At 44.1% G+C, this 24,911-nt stretch overlaps 1 protein-coding gene across 4 annotated transcripts in view; it reads left to right on the top strand.

Moving 5' to 3' along the window:
* The window catches only part of LOC310648253 (RNA-binding protein 33-like), a 265,966-nt gene that overhangs the window by 26,281 nt on the left and 214,774 nt on the right, over window positions 1–24,911 (top strand). For 3 of the 4 annotated variants that reach the window (XM_083375996.1, XM_083375998.1, XM_083375997.1), the window contains exons 3-4: window positions 21,390–21,438; window positions 24,811–24,887. In XM_083375996.1, the coding sequence (XP_083232122.1) occupies window positions 21,390–21,438; window positions 24,811–24,887 (126 nt within the window). The remainder of the gene's footprint in view (window positions 1–21,389; window positions 21,439–24,810; window positions 24,888–24,911) is intronic. The other variant, XM_083375999.1, reaches the window with a different exon arrangement.

The following is a 24,911-nucleotide window of genomic DNA, read 5'->3' on the forward strand; positions in this document are numbered from 1 at the left end:
TTGGAAACTAATAGAAAATAAGAATGTTATACTGTAATACTAATTAGATGGTGTAAGATGGTGTGAAATAGAATATGTTTGAATAGATAAGATGTGTATCTTGAATATTAGACTGTGTGATGAATTTGACAATGGGAACTTTGGCCACTCAAAATTTGGAAACTATAGAGACCGACTTCTGGGTGGCAAGGCTCCGTCGATGGCGGCCGTTTTGGCCGTCAGCCCCGTTGCTTTCCGTGGAACCACTAAAACAGCGACAATCAGCTGTTTTACGGCTCAGAAACCCTCTCCTCGGGAGAAGAGGGGAGGGTGAGCGTTCAGGTAGGGATAGAGCTCCCCAAGACCCCCAGAGTTTAAATTCTGGGGGTTGAAGGGTGAGAGCCCCCCCCGAAGCATGAATTTGCTCCGGACTCAGGGACTCCTCTGCTCCAAGGCTTTGGAGCGGAGCAGGACGCTGCAACCATCCCTGCAATCAACAATTAACTTTGGATTACTTGGATGCAGGCAGAGCTGTGCAGGAGAATATTGAAACAGCAAGTATTTGAACTTTAACTCTGGTTTACTTTGAAAGAAAAAGTTGCAAGTGGTGTGGAAAGTGAAAGTGCACAATGGAAATTAACTGGGTGTTAAGATGGCTTCTAAATCAACCAAAGCTTCTGTTCCTAGAAGTGCTGGTGCTTCACCAGTTCAGCATTCTTCATTACAGGCTTTGATGCCTCCTCCTGTGGCACCCGCACCCGCATTAACATTAAAAGATTTACAAGATGCTTTAAAAATACAATCCCAGCAAATAGCTGAACTTATTGAGAAGTATACTGAAATAAGAGCAGACATTTTAGCTGCATTTCAGGGGCTTGCAGTCTGTATTGAGCGCCTGGATGATCGTGTGGAAGAGCTGAATCAAAATAATTTGAGATTGGATGCTAAAATGTTGGAAGCTGAAAATAAGATGGAAAAGATTGATGATGATGTAGTTATGATACAGTATAGAGATATGGAGTTTGCTGTGAGGATTAGAAGATTGAAAGAGGACCCAAAGGGAAATTTGAAAGAGTTATTGGCACAAGCCCTCGAACCGATCTTGGAGCGTCAAGCGGAAGATATTATGGGGGGGATTAATGGGCGATATAGACAAAATATTTTGTGTTTATTCTTGGATTGCCAGACAAAGAAAATTACCTAGAGATTGATCAGAAATGTGATTATCCAAGCCTTTTATAATAATATATTTAAAGTTGCTGAGCAAGAAGTTTTACTTCTGAAAGAGATTCCTCCAAGAATTTTAAGGAAAAGAAAAGAATTTGCTTTTTCAGCAGATGAATTAAAGAAACGGCAGCTTCAGTTTAGATGGGAGATACCAGTAGGCTTGGTGGTGAATTATGCTGGCACGAGATATTGTCTTAATACAGTTTTGAAGGCACAAGATTTTTACTCTAACATTGAAGGCAGGTCCTCCACCATCTCCAGAATTCAAGGGAAGGAAGGAAGAAGGAGAGCGTCAGACTCAAGTGGAGATTAAACAAGGAGATGAAGGAGTTACTTCGCAGATGGTTAAAGAATCTCAGCTAATTGTAGAAGTTGAGCAGCCCCAGACGTCGACAGAAGAGGTTAAAGAACAAAGAATGACATGGGCTACAATTAGACAAATGAGACAAGAACAAGAACAACAAAAAGCTGCAATCATATCTCAAGAATTTACTTATAGTGAAGCTTTGGGAGGAGCGAGACCGAAGAGGCAGGTCCAGGTGGTTCTGCAAGAGGCGCTCCGAAAGCTTCAGGTCGCAAAAGATTTAATTTAATTTAATTTAATTTATTGAGATTTTTATACCGCCCTTCTCCCAAAGGGACTCAGGGCGGTTCACAGATGGCGACAAAGTTTCTAACCTGGAATGTTAATGGATTAAATTCCCCGCACAAGAGAAAGAAAGTTTTTCAGTATTTGAAACAATTTAAAAATGTTATTTCTTTACAAGAAACGCATATTCGTGCAGTTGATCAAAAATATCTGATAAACTCTAGATTGGGTATACAGTTTAGTGCGCCTGCTCCAGATAAGAAAAATGGAGTAGTCATTTACGTGAAGAAGAATTTAACAGCTAACTTATTTGAAACAGATAAACAAGGAAGATATATTATAATTGAACTTTTAATAGAAGGCAAGAAAATACTTTTGGTTGGATTATATGCTCCTAATCAACAGCAAGGAGAATTTTATAAACTTTTACATAGTAAGATAATTCAATGGGATTATAAATCGTGTATTTTGATGGGAGATTGGAATGGTGTCCTGGACACACAGAAAGACAAAAAAGGTCTTTTCAAAAGCATACCAAATCATGCTAGATTGCCTAAATCTTTTTTTGAGATGAAAGATGACTTGGAATTGAGAGATGTTTGGAGAGAAAGAAATTTGGAAGAAAAAGTTTTTACCTTTTTTTCTGATAGACATCAATCCTTTTCCAGGATTGACTTTGTATTAACTACTAATGATTTTTTTCCTAGGATCAAGACGATTAAGATATGTCCAAGAACTTTATCAGATCATAGTCCAGTATGGTTGGAATTGGAAAAAGAGAGTGGAGAGAGGAGGTCTTGGAGATTGAATGAAAATCTGTTTAGATATTTAGAAAATGTGGATGAATGTAAAAAACAGATGAAAGAATTTTTTGATACAAATATGTATAAGGTTACTTCTATTGAAATGGTTTGGGATGCAAGTAAAGCTTATATGAGAGGAGTGTTAATATATTTGAATAATAAATATAGGCGTAAATTGGAATATAAGCGAAAAGAGTTAGAGGAGGAAATTAAGAGGAAAGAGAAGGCTCTAATTTTGAATCCATCTGATAAGAGGATCAAATAAGCAATTACTTTGTTAAGAGGTCAGTTTAATATGTTGATGGCAGATCAAGTGGCAACCAACCTACGGTATGTTAAACATAATACTTTTTGTAATGCTAATAAGCCAGGTAGGTGGTTAGCTTATTTGTTAAGGAAGAAACAAAGGTCACGGAACATAGATAGAATAGATCATAAGGGAAAAGAGGTGTTTCAGCAAAATCTTATTAAAAAGGCTTTTGTTGAATTCTATTCTAAGTTATATGTTAGGGATAAGATTCAAGATAGATATTTACAAGAAGTGAGTATCACTGTTCTTACACAAGAGTAAAGGGAAGGGATGAATCAACTGATAAATGCTGAAGAAATTATTTTAGCAATTAAACAATTAAAGGTGGGGAAAGCACCAGGAACAGATGGCTTGACTGCCGTTTATTATAAAGATTTACAGTTAGAAATGGTGGAACCTTTAAAAGAATTATTTAGAACAATTCAATCCGGAGGAGAAGTGCCTCCATCGTGGAAAACAGCTTTTATATCACTGATTCCGAAGGAAGATCAAGATCTTACCCAAACCAAAAATTATAGGCCAATATCGCTCTTAAATACTGATTACAAGATATTTGCAAAAATTTTAGCAAATAGATTAATGAAGGTTATGCAGCAAATGATTCATAGTGACCAAACAGGATTTGTAAGTGGTAGACAAATGAAAAATAATGTGAGACATATTGTAGATTTATTGGAATTTTTGGAAAGAAATAACCAGGTCTCTGTAGCGCTGATTTTTTTGGATGCTGAAAAAGCTTTTGATCAATTGGACTGGCGATTTTTATTTAAGGTACTGGAGAAAATGGAGTTTGGGGAGTTAGGGCAATATATCAGAAGCAAACAGCTCAAATAATAATTAATGGTAGTTTGACAGAAGTATGTAACATTGAAAAGGGGACAAGACAGGGGTGTCCATTGTCACCTTTGTTGTTTGTTTTAACATTGGAAATATTATTAATTAAGATAAGAGACTCAAATAAAATTAAGGGAATTAAAATAAGAGGTCAAGATTATAGATTGAGAGCGTTTGCGGATGACTTGGTTATTACATTAAGTCAACCGACTTAGTTGTAGATTTGATGGAGATAATATTATATGGAAAAGTTTCTGGATTTAAGAGAAATACGCAAAAAACTAAAATACTGTCTAAAAATATGACTACAGAACAAAAGGTTTTAGAAGAACTAACTGGATTTGAAATAGTTAAAAAGACTAAATATTTGGGGGTATATCTTTCAGCTTCAAATGTGAAATTATATAAAAATAATTATGAATTGTTATGGTTAAAAATACAAAAAGAGTTAGATAGTTGGAAAAAATTACAATTATCTTTATTGAGAAGAATTGCAGCAGTGAAAATGAATGTTTTGCCAAAGTTTTTATTTTTGTTTCAAATGATACCTATACTTAAAAAGGATTCAAACTTGGAGGAATGGCAGAAAGGTATTAATAAATTTGGGCATGGAAAAGACCAAGAGTAAAATTTAAGATAATGCAAGATATACGTGAAAGAGGTGGTCTTAAAATGCCCAATTTTAAATTATATTATGAGGCTGCTGCTTTATCATTAATTAGTGACTGGTTTAATTCAACACAAGGGAAATTATTGAATATTGAGGGTTGTGATTTGTTATTTGGTTGGCATGCATATTTATTGTATGACAAGAAGGTGGATAATGTTTTTAAGACGCACATATTAAGGTATGCTCTGTTGCAAGTTTGGAAAAAATATCAATATAAGTTAAATTATGAAATACCAATTTGGGCAATACCTAAACATGTAATAGAAAATATAAATGTGGGATTTAAACATGATGTGACTACATATAAAGAAATTCTTAGGATTGAAAGGAATGTATGGCAATTGAAGCCATATAATATTTTAAAAGAAGGGAAAATAGTACAAACTTGGTTCCAGTATGGGCAGTTAGAAGCTAGATGGAAGGAAGATCAGAAAGTTGGTATTTCGATAACTGATGAAAATTTGGTAAAACAAATTAGAGATCAAGGTCAAGCACATATAAGAAGAATATACAATGCATTGATAGAAATAGACTCAGAAACGGAACTTGTTAAAGACTGTATGATAAAATGGGCCCAGAATTTTCAGGAGGTCATAACAATGGATATCTGGGAAAAGATATGGGTTAGAAATGTAAAATTTACACAGGCTCAAAATTTAAGAGAGAATTTTTATAAAATGTTTTATAGATGGCATTTAGATCCTAAAAAATTAGCAAGTATGTATCCGAACTGTCAGCATAAATGTTGGAGGTGTGGTTGTGATGATGCAACGTATTATCATATATGGTGGACTTGTAAAAAAAAGTCAAAGCTTTTTGGATTAAAATTTGGTGGAACATGCAGAAGATATTTAAGAAAAAGATAAGGTTTTCTCCACAGTTATTTCTGTTGGGTATTATTACAGATTGTACTATTATAGATACTAAATTGATGTTGAATTTAATTATGGCAGCAAGACCTTTAGTAGCGCAATATTGGAAGAAGGAGGAACTGCCTACTATAGAAGAGTGGACTTTGAAAGTTTCAAACCTGGCGGAAATGGCAAAGATTTCAGCATATTTGAAAGAACAATCACAACAGAGATATATTGTGGAATGGAGAAGATGGATCGAGTATATTCAGAATAAATATGGGACTAAATGTTTCATTTAGCATATGAATAAGTATTAGTTTTATATGATGTATTATTAGGTATTCAATATTATTTTATTTATTTATTGATATATTTTATATACCGCCCTATTCCTGAAGGACTCAGGGCGGTTTACAGGGCGTATTAAGCAATACAAATAAATACAATTAAAATAGAATTAAATTAAGGCTAGACCGCAATTAAAACAAATTAAAATTTAAAATTTAAGTTAAATTAAAAACCCCTCAGTCCAGGCCAGAAAGATCAAATAACCAAGTTTTCAGGTCCCGGCGAAACGAGCGAAGGTCCGGGGCAGTCCGAAGTTCCACCAGCAGTTCATTCCATAGGGCAGGCGCGCCCACAGAGAATGCCCTCCCCCTTGGAATCATTCCCTAACCGGCGGAAACCTAAGAAGGCCCTCCCTGTGGGAGCGCACAGGACGATGGGAGGCTGATGCTGGCAGCAGGTGCTCCCTGAGATAGTCCGGGCCCATGCCATTTAGGGCTTTATAGGTCATCACCAGCACCTTGAATCTCACCCGGAGAGTAACTGGAAGCCAATGCAGCTTGCGGAGAAGAGGTGTTACATGAGAGTATCGGGAAACTCCCATTACTACTTGCGTGGCTGCATTCTGCACCAGCTGAAGCCTCCGAGTGGTCCTCAAGGGCAGCCCCATGTAGAGAGCGTTGCAGTAGTCCAACCGGGAGGTCACGAGCGCATGAGTGACTGTGCGTCGGGCATCTCGGTCCAGGTAGGGCCGCAACTGGCGCACCAGGCAAACCTGGGCAAAGCCCCCCCTGGTCACGGCTCCTATATGGTCTTCAAAACTGAGCCGCGAATCCAGGAGGACGCCCAAGTTGCGAGCCCTATCAACGGGGGGTAACACCTCACCCCCCATCATTAATGATAGACAAAAATGGTTCACCCAAGATGCCGGTATGCACAGCCACTCACTCTTGGCAGGATTGAGTCAAAGCCTGTTACTCCCCATCCAAACCCGAACCGCCTCCAGGCAACGGGACATCACGATGAGGGCATCACTGGATTGGTTCGGAGTGGAAAGAAAAAGCTGGGTATCATCAGCGTACTGATGATACCGCACCCCGAAACCACGAATGATGTCACCCAGCAGCTTCATACAGATGTTGAACAGGAGGGGAGAGAGGACCGACCCCTGAGGAACTCCACAAACGAGAGGCCTCAGGGCGGATCTCTGCCTTCCCGTCAACACCGACTGCGAACGGCCCAGGAGGTAGGAGGAGAACCACTGTAGAACAGTGCCCCCCACTCCCAGTCCCCTGAGACGTCGCAGTAAGATACCCTGGTCAATGGTATGAAAAGCCGCTGAGAGGTCTAATAGGACTAGGACAGAGGAACAACCCCTGTCCCGAGCCCGCCAGAGATCATTCACCAGCGTGACCAATGCCGTCTCCGTGTTGTACCCGGGCCTGAAGTCCAATTGGTATGGGTCAAGATATTTAGTTATGTTTAAGGGGAGTTAAAGTGTGATAGAATTTAATGTGTTTTTTTAGTTAGTTAGCATATTTTAGCTTAAATTTGTAAAAGTTAATACCCTGTATTCAGGTCTGGGAAGTCGGGGGGGGGGAGGGCGAGGGAGGGTAAGTGGGGGGGAGGGGGAGGGAGGGAGTTTATGTTTTTAAAATGTATTCTAAAACTTCAATAAAAAAATTGAAACTATAATCAATAAATGTTAAATTTAAATGTTGGGAAACTAAAAATTGGGAAAAGTGATTGTCTATAATTAATTGTAAAGATTGAATGTTAAGATAACTAGGATATGTATAAGTTAAAAATTATTGATAACTGTAAAAGTGTTATTTTTATTCAATTGATATAATAAGAATTGTATTAGTTCAATTAAGAGACAGTAAATGTTAAAGGAGAAAAGAGAGGAAATATTTAATGTGGTACTTTGAGATTTGTATTATAGAAATTTGTATGTTATTGAATTAGCAGTCAACCCAGACGCCATGTTACTTTTGAAATACATGTAAAAACAGAAAATCAATAAAACTTTTTTTTAAAAAAGGGGAACTCATCAAATTTGCAGATGACAGTAAGCTAGCAGGAATAGCCAACACCCCAGAAGACAAACTCAGGATCCAAAAAGACCTTGGCAGACTTGAACAATGGCCCTATCCACCAAAATGAAATTTAATGTGGAGAAAAGCAAGATTTTACCGTTATGCAGAAAAAAATCCAAAGATACAAGTATATATTAGGCGAGACGTGGCTCAAAAACAATAACTGTGAGAGGGACCTTGGAGTACTAGTGGATGATCACTTAAACATGAGATAGCAGTTTGCGGCAGCAGCCAAAAAAGCTAATACAATCCCTGGTTGTATAAACAGAGGCATAGAAACAAAATCACATGAAGTATTAGTACTGCTTTATAGAACCTTAGTAAGATCACACCTGGAATACTGCATCCAGTTTTGGTTACCACATTACAAAAAAGATGTTGAAACTTTGGGAAAAGTGCAGAGAAGTGCAACTAGGATGATTAAAGGCCTGGAGGCTAAACACATATGAAGAACGGTTGCAGGAACTGGGTATGTCTAGTCTACAGAAAAGAAGGACTAGGGGTGACATGATAGCACTATTCCAGTATTTGAGGGGCTGCCACAAAGAAGGGGGGGTCAACTTATTTATCAAATCACCAGAAAGACAAGAAACAATGGATGGAAACTAATCAAGGAGAGAAGCAACTTGGAATTATGGAGAAACGTTCTAACAGTGAGATCAATTAACCAGTGGAACAGCTTCCCTTGAGAAGTTGTGGGTGCTTCATCGGTGGAGGTTTTTAAGAAAAGACTGGACAGCCACCTGTCTGAAATGGTATAGGGTCTCCTACTTGAGCAGGGGATTGGACTAGAAGACCTCCATGGTCCCTTCCAGCTCTATTCTGGTTAAGTTGCTTTAGTAAATTAAAGAAGTATATAATTAGGCCACATCTGTACTAAGTGCTTTCTTGGAATTGGATAGTAAGGAGCAAAAGAACTGAATGCCATCATTTTATAGATTACACTCTGCAACTATGTTTACCTCTCCCAATTGTTTTATTTAAATGTTGGATAGAAAGGCACCACTCCTTTACTTCAGGATACATTTACTACTGTCCCATACCCAACTTCCTATCATTCCCTGGCCACCTTTGTTAACCAAGTAGGATAGAGATCTAATCCACAGGTGGCAGAGTTAATATCACAGAGGACCATGTCTGTTTAATCAGGATCCACAGGTTCTTACTGATCCCAAATAACTCTGAGAGATTGATTTGTTTGTTTATTTACCTCAAATCAGTGACTCAGGGCAGCATATAAATTAAAACAATTCCTTAGTCCAAACATCCAAGGTTAAGACAATAATCCCATTTTATATAAAAACGTTTAACCAACAGAGCTCACCCAACCTTCTGACCCAAATGCCTGGAGGGACATCAAGGTCCTCAGAACATTACAAAAGTTAAACACTTGACAGTGGCCCAGCTAAGAAGCTTCGGGCTCAATTTTCTTTAAAAGGAACTGAGTAACTGTAAACAATGTTGCTGGATGCTTTTCCATGGCTGAAATAAGAGTAGAGAAGTAATCTTGCTTTTCTCACCATCACGGCATAGGATTGACATTGAAGTCTTGCCTGTGTTTGATCAAATTCATTCTTCCATCTTATACCAAGATTTTTTTAGGAGTCCCTTCTGTCACTCCATTTCCTGGAGCTCCCCCCAAAACCAAGGTGCTCCCATGGATTGGTGACTAGAGAGAGGCAATTTAGCAATCCAATGTAATGGATGTCCCAGAAGCTGCTCCAATGACAAGGAAGACGCAGGGGACTCTGAATCAAGTGGGGTTGGGCAAGAGGAGGAGGAGAGGCCAGGAACCTCAGAAGAGGGTAGAGATGCAGCTGTAGCCAGGAGGCTCAGAAGACCAGCCAGAAGCAGAGGGCAGAGAAGGCGCAGCTGCAGTTGGTCAGCAGGGATGAGGAGAAAATGCCTCTTCCACCGGATCCAAGGGCACACAGGGCTGAGAAGAAGGAGGCACAATGGAGGTTGTTGAGACTACTTGTGAGGAGGCAGCCTTGTCCCTCCTCATGTGCTGCACTGGCTAGCAGCTATTTAGCCCAGCATGCAGAGCGAAGCATTGCTGGAAACATGCATTTCTTGCTGTGCGTCTGATCTGCCATTGTGACTCTTGCCTTTGGACTTAAGCCTTGACCCTGCAACTGGACTTTGGACTTTGCTTCTTGGACTTTGGACTTGGATTTTGGTTCTGAGATTTGTGCTCAGACTGTGGACATGCCTTGGGATTTTGAACCTGATGGATGACTTTACAGACTTGCTCTGAGTTCTTGGACTTGAGGATTGGACTCATTGGGTTTTGCGCTAGTTCCTGTGTGGGATGAATCCTGGGGAATACTATCTGGGGCTGGTGAAGTCTCAGTAAAGACTTCAAACCCTCGTGGTGTGTGCATGTGTGAGAGGGACAGGACACCCATCAAGCACTGGTGTGTCAACCTCTCATTCCAGAACTAGCTACCAGCATTTTGGGAAACTCCCTAAATGCACCTCAGTAACTAAAGGGTTTCATTAGGCAAGTGGAGTGGACTGACTAAGTAGAGGTAGTTCTCAACTTACGACTGGTTGCTTAGTGTCTATTCAAAGTTACAACAGACCCCCCCTCCAAAGTACTTATGGCTTGGTTCTGACATTCCAGTGGCTGCCCCCTGGTCACATGATCACATTTTGGGTGCTTGGCAGCCGGCCTGCATTTACGGCCATTTGCATCCCTATAGGACACGGGTGTCAAACTCAATTTCATTGAGGACCGCATCAGCATTTTGGTTGCCCTCAGGGAGCCAGGTGGGTGTGGCTAGCATGGGCATGGCCTACTGAGTGGGTGTGGCCTACTGAGTGGGCATGGCTTACTGGGTGGTCATGGCTCACTGAGTGGGTGTGGCCAGCTTGACATTGCTCACATCAGGGGCACCTGTGCAGGCCTGGGATGACTCCAAGGGTCTCCGGCAGAGGAGGGTAGGACTGGGGCAAGCGCCGGGACATGGTCCACCGGAGGAGCTTCACCATCCCTCTCAGGCCGTGTGGGGGGCCCCCCCAGACGGAGGTCAAGTGCCCAGCCCTCGAGTTCAGGGACCCCACAGCCCAGCCTAGCCTAGCCCCATTTCCCCAAGGGGCGCCCAGCTGCGCTTACCACCTCCTTGAGTCTGCTGCTGCTGTGCTCGCTCTCCTTGGCCAAGTTGCTCATGGTGTTGTGGGAGGGCAAAATGTGTGGGTCAGAGGGAGGCCCACTGCCTTGCCCCGAGAGGAGACCCGGCTTTGTAACCAAAGCATCCTCAGCAACAGGATGGGAGACCACCAGGAGAGGTCAGGAGGAGGGGACAAGGGGATGGTGAAAGGGCAGCAGGGTTACTCGTGGCCAAGTGCTAAGGCAGGACTTCCCTCAGACCCTTCCTCCCTCTCATTATAATCTATCTTCCTTCATTCCTTCCTTCCTTTCCCCCCTTTCTTCTTTTTCATTCCCTCTTCATTCTCCTTTCCTTCTTCTTCCTTCCCCTCTTTCCTTCTTTTTGTTTGTCTTTCCTCTTTCCCTTTCTCTTTTCCTGTCCCTTCTTGGATGCTCAAATGCAAAAGGGGAAACATTTCTCGATGCCTCTTTGCCTTGTGATCAAATGCCACTTTTGCTAGTAGTCTGTGGCCACTTAAAAGACCAAGAACAAACCAGGCTGAGTTTATCCCATGCTTGCATTTAGTGGGGGTGTTAGGCATATGGTGTTAGCCTACAATGTTGGGTTGAAAATATATTAACCATGATGTTATGTCTTTAAGATGTTAATTGGCCAATGGGTGTGTAAGTGTTCTCATGGCCATAAGAGGGAGCTAGTAACGTAGCTTCTCTCTCTCTCTCTCTCTGAATTCACTGCTCTCTACTATTACTGTTTTTGCTCTGTTACTGTGATAAACCTGAACTGTGTATTGACCTCTGGACCGGTAAGAAGACTTTGTATTTTGGATTACTTCTTGGACTGTTGCTATTGTGTATGACCTGGACTGTTTTATTTTTGACCGTGCATTTTTGTTCTTACACCACCTCAAAAGTAAACTACTTTTTGCTTTTACAACTCAGTGTACTCTTGTGTTTACTGTGGGACTCTTACTGCTCTCAGTACCCTTCCTTGTCTGTGCAACTCTTTGGTAGCACAAGGAGATCTCTGCACAACAAATTCCTTAACAGGGGGCATCCACAGACAACAGTACAGCAGAACTGTCAAAATGATGGCTGTGATAGTTGATCAGAGCTTCTCTGTTTTTTATGTGCAACAGCTTTAGCATTTAGGAACAGAGGTAAGTTAGTTGCTTTTCTATTAATACACAATCCTTTAAAGAACTCTCCTGCAGGGACCCTGCCATGGTCTAATTCAGACTAGAAATATAGCAAAGGAAAATATTTTCCCCTACTCTGCTTTGTCCTGTTTTCCCCACTGGAAATGGCTGTTTGCAACACATAAGGAAGGGATACTTTCCTAAGAGTTCACAATTCAAGAATACCAATGTTAACTTGGATTGCCAATAAAGTCCTGTCTGTGACAAAAGAGAACACAAAATTGCTTTCTCCTTTGAGCCTAAGTCTCAATGGATCCAGTATTGAAGCAGAACTGCATGAACTGGGACATCTCCAACCAAGTTGCCTCTCCTTCCTTCCTTTTTTCCCGCCCTCCTTTCCTTCCTGCATTCCTCCCTTCCTCCCTCCTTCAGTTCCTTCCTCCCTCCGTTCCTTCGCCTTCTCATCTCTTTCCTTCCTCTGCGCTCAGGAAGGGATGATGGGAGGGGGAGAGATTGCCAGAGATTGCTATCCCACATGGGCGGGCGGGAGCTGTCCCGGTGAAAGAAAAGCCTTGTGGCTGTGAGGCTGGAGCTGCTGGTGGGAGGGGTGGCAGCACTGATCTACATACAACCTGGTTGCGTCCATCAAAGCCAGAATGTGCTCCACGGGGCAGCCCCGCCTCCTGGATGTCTGAGCAAGCGGAGTTCGGCATTCCTGCTGGCTGTCTTGCCCTGCAGGCTGACTTCACCCAGGATGCCGGCATTGGCTGTCTCCTGTGTGCACACCCGGGGGGCAGGACAGAGGCGGCAGGGCAGCTCATTTCATTTCATTTCATTTATTTGATTTCTATACCGCCCTTCTCCCAAGGGACTCAGGGCGGTTCACAGGGCATATATAAATAGCTATACAAAAATTAAAAGAAAATTAAACCAATGCCCAATTAAAATACAACAATAATAGAATAATAAAAACCAATTAAAAAAACCCCATATTCCCCCATCAGGCCAGACCAGCTAATTCAAATAAGTGGGTCTTCAACCCGCGACGGAAGGATCGAAGGTCCGATGCCATCCGGAGCTCAACCGGCAGTTGGTTCCATAATGCCGGAGCACCCACAGAGAAGGCCCTCCCCCTGGGGGCCACCAGTCGACATTCCCTGACTGGAGGCACCCTGAGGAGGCCCTCTCTGTGGGCACGCACAGGGCGGAGGGGAGTTGACGCCGGCAGCAGGTGGTCCTCGAGGTATCCCGGACCCATGCCATGTAAGGACTTAAAAACCATCACTAAGACCTTGAACCTCACCCGGAAGACAACTGGTAACCAATGCAGCTCGCGGAGCAAAGGTGTAACATGGGAGTACCGGGAAACTCCCAAGACAACTCTCGCGGCCGCATTCTGTACCAGTTGGAGCCTCCGAGTAGTCTTCAAGGGAAGCCCCATGTAGAGAGCATTACAATAGTCTAGGCGAGAGGTCACAAGCGCATGAGTGACCGTACACAGGGCATCCCGGTCCAGATAGGGCCGCAACTGGCGCACCAGGTGAACCTGGGCGAAAGCCCCCTTAGTCACGGCCACTATATGATCTTCCTTGCTGATTCCAGGGCTGCTCCATGGAACCTTTGTTCCTTTCTTCCTTCCTTCTCTCCTTCTCATCTCTTTCCTTCCTCCGTGCTCAGGAAGGGGTGATAGGAGGGGGAGAGATTGCCAGCACTGCCATGGTACTCAGTCCATGAAAGCCAGAATGCTCTCAGCCTTAGCCTTGGAACCAGAAAGGAGCTGCCCCACCACCTCTGTCCTTCCCCCCGGGTGTGCGCACAGGAGACGGCCAGCACCAGCATCCTAGGTGAAGTCAGCCTGCGGGGCAAGACAGCCCCCAGGGACGCCAGACTCCACTTGAATGCACGCCCAGGGAACCAGGCGGAGCTGCCCCGTGGATCTAACATTGAGCGCGTTCTCACTTTGATGGAAACAACTAGGTTGTAGATCAGCATAACCCCCCCTCCCACCAGCACCTCCAGCCTCGCAGCCACAAGGCTTTTCCTTCACTAGGACAGCCCCCACCCACATGGGTTAGCAAGACTGGTGACAACATGGCAGCACTGGCAATCTCTCCCCTTCCCATCACCCCTTCCTGAGCGCGGAGCAAGGAAAGAGATGAGAAAGAAGGAATGAAGGTTCCACGGAGCAGCCCTGGAATCAGGGAGCTGCCCTGCTGCCTCTGCCCCGCCCCCTGGATGTGCACAAAGGAGATGACCGGCTCTGGCATCCTGGGTGAAGTCAGCCTGCGGGGCAAGACAGCCAGCAGGGACACCAGACTCCGCTTGCACGTGCACCCAGAGGGCAGGGTGGGGCTGCCCCATGGATCTAAGGCTGAGCGTGTTCTGGCTTTGATGGACGCAACCAGGTTGTAGATCAGTGCCCATGCTATGCAGGTTCTGAGGTTTTGTTTGATATCAAAATACAGGAAACCGTAAGTTGCCTTCAAACGTACGTGTTTATTCAGCTGAATAGAGATGGGCTTCTCTAAAAAGAGGAAAAGCCCCACATAGCAAAAATGTCCTATTTTTATACCCACTTTGGTTACATAAGCAATTCACCCAGCAAAGCTGATACACATAAGATTATGAGAAAGTACCAATATATATTAAATAATAAAATGCCTATATGGGCAATACCTAGACATGCAATAGGAAATATAAATGTGGAGCAGAAACAAGATGTGATTAATTATAAAGAACTTAGGATGGAAGGGAATATTTTGAAACTGAAACCTTTAAATGTTTTAAAGGAAGAAAAGATAGTACAGACTTGGTTTCAGTTTATACAATTACAAGCTAGATGGATAGAAGATCAGAAAATTGGTATAATAAAAGTTGATGAAAATTTGATAAAGCAAATTAGAGATCAAAGTCAATCGCATATAAAAAGGTTATATAATGCTCTTATAGAGATTGATTCAGAATCAGAGTTAGTTAAAGATTGTATGATAAAATGGGCTCAGAATATTCAAGAGCCCATAATGATGGATACTTGGGGAAAAATTGGGTTAGAAATGTAAAATTTACACAAGCACAAAACCTAAGAGAGAATTTTTACAAGATGTTTTATAGATGGCATTTAGATCCTAAAAAGTTAGCATGTATGTATCCAAATCAACCACCTAAGTGTTGGAGATGTGGTAGTGAAGAGGCAACTTATTATCATATATGGTGGACATGTAAAAATGTTAAAGCCTTTTGGATAAAAATATGGTGGATTTTTCAGAACGTTTTTAAGAAAAAAGATTTACTCCGCAGCTATTTTTATTGGGGATTATTTCGGATTGTACTGTTATAGAAACTAAATTAATGTTACACTTAATAACGGCAGCCAGACTGTTGGTGGTGCAACATTGGAAGAAAGAAGATTTACCTACAATAGAACAATGGATACTTAAAGTAATGGACGTAGCTGAAATGGCAAAAGTTTCAGCATATTTGAAAGAACAGTCACAAGAAAAATATATTTTGGAATGGAAAAGATGGATTGATTATATTCAGAACAAATATGGATGGGACTAAAAAGTTTCAAATAGCATATGAATAATTCTTAACAATTATAGAAGTGTTATTATAATTACTTTAGTTTTGTTATAAGGGAGTTAAAGGGTGAAAGGTTTGTTAACGTTGTAATAGATATTTAGCATATGTTTGCATAAGATTGCTATATGTAATACCCTGTATTCTGCTTTGGGAAGTCCGGGGGGAGAGGGAAGGGGGGAGGGTTGATGGGGAGGGGGGGGTTATTATTAAAATTTTGTAAAACTTTTCAATTAAAAAAAAAGATTATGACTTCGCCCTTTAGGGCTGGCACGTTATAGATAAAGTAGAAGTAGCTAGCATGTTCCCTTTTGGGTGTTTCCCCAGGACACCATCTGTTTGTTCTGGGTGTTTCCCCAAGACACTATCTGTCCCTGGGTGGGTTAGAATATTGGGTGTTTCCTTTGCTGTCCTTTCATGACCCAGCATTCAGAGGCCTCCAAGTAACCAGAGAAAGAGGGGTCATCTGCATGTATTCACTATTGATACTGTCCCCTAAGTCCCAGTCATCACCCAGTCGGCCTCGGCCAAGCCAAGGTGCAGCGGGCTGGTCCTCAGATCTGCATTTCCCCGTGGTCTGGGAATTGGCGTGGCTCCGGACGCATGACCCACAGATATATTGGTCACAGAACTTGGTCACCTTCCCAAGCTTACAGTGCGTGGACCACACCCGCCATATCTGTGCCGGCCAGGTGGAGGGTTCCCCAGGGTTTTCCTTGCCCTCCGAACTGACTGATTATGCTGATGTGTTCAGCGAGACGGAGGCGGATCAATTGCCCCCCGCACAGGCCCTATGACTGTCCCATTGATTTAGTCCCTGACGTGCCTCTCCCAGTGGGGCATTTGTACTCCATGTCGGACCCCGAGTTGGCTGCATTGTGGGACTTTCTCGACAATTTGGCTCGGGGTTTCATTCGGCCCTCATCCTTGCCAGTGTCTGCACCCGTGCTCTTCGTCAAAAAGAAGTCGGGCGAATTGCGGCTTTGCTGTGATTATAGGAAATTAAACGCCATCATGGTGCGCAATCGATAACCACTGCCCCTCATCCCTGAACTCTTGGATCGGGTCCGGGAGGCAAAGATCTTCACGAAACTGGACTTGTGTGGAGCTTACAACCTTGTCAGAGTTCAGTCGGGTGATGAGTGGAAGATGGCGTTTGGTACTCGGTACGGACACTTTCAGTACACGGTGATGCCGTTTGGCCTGACTAATGCCCCCGCAGTGTTTCAGCATTTTATGAATGACATTTTCCGGGACTTGTTAGATCAGTTTGTCATGATCTACTTGGACAACATCCTGATCTACTCCCTGTTGAGAGAGGTGCACCATCAGCATCTCCGTCATGTCCTGCAGCGACTCCGAGAACATCGGCTGTATGCCAAATTGGAGAAGTGCCAGTTCTACCGGGTGACCATCGATTTCCTGGGTCACTGCATTTCTCCTGAGGGCATCGCCATGGAGCCGAGTAAGGTCGAGTCTCTGCAGAGTTGGCAACCTCCACGTCATGTGAAGGATGTCCAGCTACTTCTTGGGTTTGCCAACTACTATTGGGCTTCCGTCCCCAGGTTTGCTACCATGACAGCACCCCTCACTCGGCTCCTGCAGAAAAAGACTGTTTCAGTGGGAGGCTCCAGAACAACAGGCTTTCCAGGCTTTGAAGGAAGCCTTCATGAAGTAGCCCATCTTGAAGCATCCTGACCCACAACGGCTGTTTGTTGTGGAGGCGGATGCCTTTGACATTGCCATTGGGACGGTGTTATTCCAGGCGATGACGCCTGGCGGTGCCCTCTTCCCTTGCACATACTACTCACAGAAATTGAATCCGGCAGAGCGCAACTATACCTTCTGGGACTAGGAGCTACTGGCCATCAAAGTGGCATTCGAGGCCTGGAGGCATCATCTGGAAGGGGCGCGGCATCAAATTGAGGTCCGGATGGACCATAAGGATTTGGAAAGCCTGCAGATCGCTCGGAAATTGAACCAATGCCAGATTTTGTGGTCTTTTCTTTGCGAGGTTCAATTTCCGTGTAACGTACATACTCAGTGGTCGCAACCAAACAACGGATGCTCTGTCCAGGAAGCCTGAATATTCCTGATTGGAAGACAATCTTCTGCCCAGGAAAGTGCTCCCCATCGAGTCTTTTGCTGCAGTGTGCAAGCCGATAGATGTACGGGCTCGGATTTGGGAGGCCCAGCAGCAGGATGTGTGGGTGCCTCAGCGGAAGGAGGAGGTGGGGCTAGATTCCCCATGGACTGTCACAGATGGACTCTTACACTATTGTGACCGGCTCTATGTTACGGGAGGGCCACTCAGGGGACTCATCCTTAGCCAGTGTCACAATAATCCGGCGGCGGGGCATTTTGGCATGTTCAAGGCCCTGAATTTGGTCTCCCATACCTTCTGGTGGCCCCGAGTCCGACATGACGTCCAGGCCTACGTCACGTCCTGTATCCCGTGTAGGCAGGCCAAGTCAGTGATGGGTCCCCCACCCGGATTACTGCAGCCCTTGCCGACACCCAAAAAACCCTGGAGGGCTGTGTCCATGGTCTTTCTGACGGATTTACCCCCATCTTCTGGATTCACGATGGTGTTCGTGGTGGTGGACATGCTGACCAAGATGGCGCATTTCATCCCATGTCGTGGCTTACCGTCAGCCTGCGCCACCTGTCGTACAGTATGTTCATCCAGCAGGTGTTTTGGCTGCACGGCCTCCCTGATAGGGTTGTGTCTGATAGAGGGGCCCAATTTACAGCCTGTTTCTGGCAGGGATTGATGCAGGCATTGGACGTCAAGATCGGCCTTTCATCCGCGCATCATCCCCAAACTGATGGAGGGACTGAGAATGTCATTGGAATCCTTGAGCAATATCTGTGCTGCTATGTAAATCAGCAGCAAAACAAGTGGGCGGACTAGCTGGCGATAGCTGAGTTCACGTTGAACTCGCAGCACACCTCCACACAGTTGACACCGTTCTTGGCCAATGTGGGATATCACACTCTTTCCCCGCTAGAGTCACCGGTACCAGCAGCGAACGACTACATGGCAGAGTTACAGGCGATCCATCGATTGGTGCAGTGACAGAGAAGGCCAAGGCTGACTACAAAAAGTTTGCTGATCGGTCGAGGCGGGATACGCCTCCACTATCGGGGGATTGGGTCTGGCTGTCCACCAGGAATCTACCGTCAACCCAGCCAGGCAAGAAGTTAGACCACCGATATTTAGGACCATTACCAATCGAGGCTGTCATCAATCTGGTCGCCTATCGCTTAACTCTACCATGTTCCCTGCAGGTACATCCGGTCTTCCACTGGTCTCTGTTGGTCCCTGAGCAACCGGCCTGTCCACTCCGCCGAGCAGAACCTCCCCCACCAGAACATCGTGACAGAGACAGCGTCCCTGAGTACGAGGTCGCCAGCATTCAGGACTCCCATTGGCTGAAAGGTCACTTTCAGTACCTGATCGTGTGGAAAGGCTACGGACCAGAGGAGTTCACTTGGGAGGATGCGACCACCGTTCATCCTCCTGCCTTGGTGTCCGCCTTCCATGAACAATTCCCATCCCAACTGCATCCAGATCGGCAGACCTGGGGGAAGGGCCCTGCGGTGCGGGATAGTGTTGAGATTCCATGTCAGCCTGTGCTCCCAGCAGCTGAGTCCGAGGAATCTGAGGAGGAGGAGGAGGGGTTTGGAGAGCCTTCGGTGTTGGAGGGAGGCTCTGAGGCATTACAGGACTCTCAGTCAGAGGAACAGCCGGGCCCCTCCATTCGTGTTCTGTATGAGGCTCAGCTGTGTGAGGACTCGGACTCTTCACAGATGAATCTATTTAGAGACACTTGAAGTAGAAGGCAGCTTAGCAGAGCAGACCAGAGAAAGTCTATGAGGAGATGGCATTGAGAAGCCACGTCTTGGGGCTGCTAATAAAAGGTTAAGGTGTGGGCGGTGCTGGTTGCTGAAGGCAACCGTTCATAGAACTCCAAAGGAAATCCTGGTCTGTTTGTGTTCTTGCTGAGCTTCTTGTTTACCTCTTGTTTTTGCTGTTTGAACCATTTATTTGCTAAGGAAAATATTCTGCTGCTTTTTGTTTTGAGGACTTAATTATTTTGAACTGTATATAAATAAAAGGGTTGGTTTTTTTTCCAGCCTATTGATTTAAAAAGAAAAGGGGTTGTCCTTGACATGCAAACAGGAATGGTCTGGAACAGAACACTGCCCTTGCAAATTTTCCATGAGAACTCAGACTTTCAAGAGACTATGCAGGAGGGGGACAGCAGCTCTGAAGAGCCCATGGAGGAGGGGGGCACTAGGTTGGAGGGGGAAATGATGTAGGAAATGACCAGGCTGAGTCTGAGGGAGGGGTCAAACACTTCATCTGTTTGGAGTCGCTCTGCTCCTACAAGAGACCTAAGTCCAGCCCCTCTTGAATTCCGCTGACTCTTATCTAGTGTCAATTTGCCTTGAGCATTAATAGGTCATATTCTTGTACATAGGTAGCATGGAACAAATTTGTAGTATTTTTGAACTCTATCTTGGCTCCTGATTTGTTGCACCTGACAGTCCCGCTAACACTTTACCTTGATTTACAAAAGATTTTCTGAAAACTAGTGTTTACTTCCAATTTTCAGCAAAAATGTCCAATAGCAAACAGGTTCACTTAACAACCATGGTATTCGCTTAATGACCACTGCAAATAAAGTCTGTAAAATTGGATTGGTCACCTAGATGACCATATTTACAACTGTCATAATTTATGACCGTAATGTGCAGGCTCTATTATGGTCATAGGTTGAGGACTACCTGTAGGTCCTTCCTCTAGTCTATATGGAATTCCATGATGCTTGTTAATTCTATGATAACTATTTATTAATCTGACTGTGGCAAGGTAATGATTGAAATGTCATGCACTCTCAGATCATGTATCACTTGGGTTAATTAAGTTTAACAATCTTCCTTTGGCTGATCCTTGATGATGTGCCATCAAATCACTGTTGACTGTTAGTGACCACATAGATTTTCTCCTTGAGAATCTGTCCCTAACCTGGTCTTTCAGGTCTCCCAACAGTGTACTTATATCCACTGTAACTGAGTCTGTCCACTTTGCTGCTTGGCATCCTCTTCTCTTTCCTTCTAACTGTCCCAGTCTTATCCAGAGAACTAGGTCTTTGCATAATGTGCCTGAAGTATGCTGATTTTACCAACTATCTTTATGCAGAACAAATTTACATTTTTTCATTAAAAAGGTTTATGCTGTAAAAAGTAGCTTATCTTGTAAAGAATTAAAACAAATCACACTTTTGAATTAGACTTGGTTGTTGACTTGGTACACTTCAGCTTTGTTAGGTGTTAGTGGGAGAAAATGTTTCAGAGAATTCAGAGTGAATTAGTGTGCTATTGAAGTAGAAACTGTCTTTCTTTGGAATTAATCAGAATTCTAACTTACATTTAGCAGAATTACAGAATAACACAGTTGGAAGGGACTTTGGAGGTCTTCTAGTCCAGTGGCCCCCAACCTTTTGGGTACCAGGGACCAGTTCCATGGAGAGGTTTTCCTGAGGACTGGCAGGGGCATGGTTTTGTGTGCTGCCTGCATCCCATGGATGGGGCTTCACTTGTTTGTGCGGCCCAGTTTCTGGCATGCCACGGACTGGTGCCAGTCCACAGACCAGTAGTTGGGGACCCCTGTTCTAGTCCAAACCCCATGCTCAGGCAATTCTGTTTCTCTGCTTTAGTTGACTTAAGTGTAGAAATGTGTCTCTTTCATTTTCTGAAAAATGAGGTTACCCTCTTTTTAGTCTGCATTGCTGTTGAGATCTTCAAGTATATTTTGGGTAAAGTAGAATGGTACTGACAAAGAAACTGCTGCATTTTTGTGACTGTTTTGAAGAATTGATTACTGTATCTCTTTTTTTTTCTAGTGAATTAGATGATGACTTACTAGGAGAAGATTTATTGACTGGCAAAAAGGTAAATCTGTCTGTTTAAAGTATAAAGGTAAAGGTTCCCCCGCACATGCGTGCTAGTCATTTCCAACTCTAGGGGCCGGTGCTCATCTCCGTTTCAAAGCCGAAGAGCCAGCACTTGTCTGAGGACGTCTTTGTGGACATGTGGCCGGCATGAGCAGACGCCAAAGGCGCACAGAACGCTGTTACCTTCCCACCGTAGTGGTCCCTATTTTTCTACTTGCATTTTTACATGCTTTCGAACTGCTAGGTTGGCAGAAGCTGGGACGAGTAACAGGCACTCACTCTGTTACGCGGCACTCGGGATTCGACCCGCCAAACTGCTGACCTTCTGATCGACAAGCTCAGCGTCCTAACCCACTGAGCTACCGCGTCCCTCTGTTTAAAGTATAGGCTTGCATATATGGGGAAATAATTTGATTACTTAACTTTGTATTAAACTACAACAGTGCAGCTCCTGACTGTTTAGAATCATCTGTCTCCTGCTGTTCCAGTAAAGAACTCCAAATGCTCTGTTGGAGCCTTGGCTGTTTGTTATCAGTTCATTTTTATTAATTTGTGTCTAAGTATAGTACTAAAACTGTTTTTCCCCACAACAGCAACATGTCTGTGAGGTGGGCTGAGTGAAGAGATTCTTGGATTCAGGACAGCTTTTATCTTGTCTGCCTACCACAGATCCCTTCTGGGAATTATTGTTTCCAGATCCAGAAGAAAGTAATTGAGGGAGACAGAAGAGGAAGAATCTAGTGTCAGATTTCCTCTTTCAAGACTGGATACTTCACAGATAATACTTCACATATTGCTCCCCAGATGTGGAACTGATGACTGTCATATGTAGGCCTTTTTATCTGCCTAGAGAAATTACTGTGGTAATTATTACAGCTGTTTACATTGCACCTGATGCCAATGTCAGCAGGGCACTTTCCAAGCTGTATGACATCACCAGGCAGCAGCAAACTCACCCAGAGGGCGCTCTTGTCATGGCTGGGGACTTCAATCAAGCTTGTCTGAAGACAGTTCTCCCCAAGTTTGTACAGTATGTGCAATTTTCCACCAGAGGGAAGAACACTTTAGACCACGTGTACTCTAATCTGAAACAGGCATACAGAGCATTCCCTCTTCTGCCACCTGGGTACATCCGACCATCTTTCACTTCTGTTGTGCCCAAAGTATGTGCCTCTCAGGAAAAGAACTCGGGCAGTCACGAAAAGGGTCAAAACCTGGCCAAGTGGGTGCTCTCAGTCAGTTGCAGGACTGCTTTGAAACCACTGACTGGAGTGTATTCAAAGATCAAGACCTGAATGCATACACGGATGCCATACTCTCTTATATTAAAACATGCACTGATAGTGTGACAACAGAAAAGTGCATTAGAGTTTACGGGAACTGCAAACCCTGGATGACTGCAGAGGTACGAACACTCATGAGAGCCCGAGATTCTGCCTTTAAGGCAGGGGACAGGGACACATACAGAGAGGCCAGGGTAAATCTCAGAAGAGGCATTAGGATGGCAAAACAACAATATAAACACAAGGTGGAGAACCACCTAGCAGACAACAATCCGAAGCAAGTGTGGCAGGGACTGCAGCACTTAACCAACCACAAGGGCAGTATGAGGAACACGGTTAATACCGATGCCTCGTTGGCAGAGGAGCTGAATATCTTCTTCGCTCGCTACGAGGTGAAAAGACCAGACCCCGTAGCCTCTGCTGGCTGGCCTTCTGATTCTCAGCAACTCACCCTGTTTGAAGACCAAGTAAGGACTGTATTGAAGTCTGTGAATCCCAGCAAAGCTGTGGGCCCAGATGGGGTGCTGGGGATAGTGGTTAAGAACTGCCGACCAATTAGCAGGGGTCCTGACAAGGATCTTTAACATCTCCTTGCAAACGGCATGTGTACCATCGTGCTTGAAAGCAGTTACCATTGTCCCAGTCCCAAAGAAAACTGCAGTTGAGTGCCTGAATGACTACAGACCTGTTACGTTAACATCTGTAGTCATGAAATGCTTCGAAAGACTGGTTCTCCAACATCTTAGGACATGCCTCCCACTGGATTTCAACAAACATCAAATTGCCTAGAGGAGGAACAGGTTGACAAACAATGCCATAGCTACTGCTCTACACTCTGTAGCAAGTCATCTTGAGAAACCTGGAAGTTATGTCAGGATGCTTTTTGTTGATTATAGCTCGGCTTTCAACACCATTTTGCCGAGCACTCTCATTGAAAAGCTGACTGACTTGAAATTTTCCCCCTCCATCTGCGATTGGATTCAAGACTTTCTCAGGGACCGGTTACAAACAGTGAGGGTCGGGTCTGCTTTATCCACCCCCCTGAAGCTTTGCACCGGCTTGCCACAGGGCTGTGTGCTTAGCTGCTACCTGTACTCATTGTACACATATGATTGTGTGTCATCCGACCCATCTACTGCAATAATTAAGTTTGCAGATGATACTACTGTAGTGGGTCTTATTACAGGTGGGGATGAGACAGCATACAGGGGGGAGGTACAAAAACTATCCATATGGTGTTTCAACAACAACTTGCACCTGAACATCGGCAAGACGAAAGAGATGGTGCTAGACTTCCGGAGGAAAAAGGAGGAACCTGCCCCACTTTACATCGGTGGGGGGGCTGTGTGGAGAGAGTTTCCTCCTTTAAATTTCTGGGAGTCTGCCTCTGTGAAGATCTTACCTGGAAAGTTAATACAACCCAGGTGGTCAGAAAGGCCCAACAGAGACTTCACTTCCTCAGGGTCTTGCGGAAGAACAGGGTAGAACAACGGCTAATGACCCTCTTTTACCGGTCTACTATAGAGAGCATCCTCTCGTACTGTATTGTGGTTTGGTATGCTGGTCTGACAGCCGTGGATAAGAAAGTATTACAGAGGGTGGTGAGCACAGCACATGACATTGTGGGCTGTCCCCTGACACCACTGGATGACATCGCCAGGGCTCGCTGCCTTGGAAGAGTGAGGAAAATTCTCAGGGATGACTCACACCCTGGTCGGTATCTCTTTACTCTCCTACCATCGGGTAGGAGATATAGGAGTATAGCCAGCCGTACCAACAGGCTGAAGAACAGCTTTTATCCATGGGCTGTTAGGCTTTTGAACGGGAAATAATTTTATAAACTTTATGCATGATTGACTTGCGAGGCCGGTGTGTTGTGCAATTAGCTCACATGGTGTAATAAGATGGAGGGTTTGTGTCACTGAGTTGGTGGGGGCACAAAGGGAGGCTCAGCCAATCTCAATGTATATACATGGTTGTACTTTGACAATAAAGGTTCATTCATTCATTCAAAATAAAGGAAATTTATGGCCTTTTACAAGCTTCTAAAATCAGTTCAAGGGTTGTTTGTTTTTTTCCAATTTTAGACTCAGTCAGATATATCAGATGAAGAACTGAATGATGATCTTCTGCAAAGCGATAATGAAGAGGATCAACATTACAGGTTTGTGTACCAAATAATGTAACT

The sequence above is a fragment of the Vipera ursinii genome, assembly GCF_947247035.1.
Source record: "Vipera ursinii genome assembly, chromosome: W".
NCBI lineage: Eukaryota > Metazoa > Chordata > Lepidosauria > Squamata > Viperidae > Vipera > Vipera ursinii.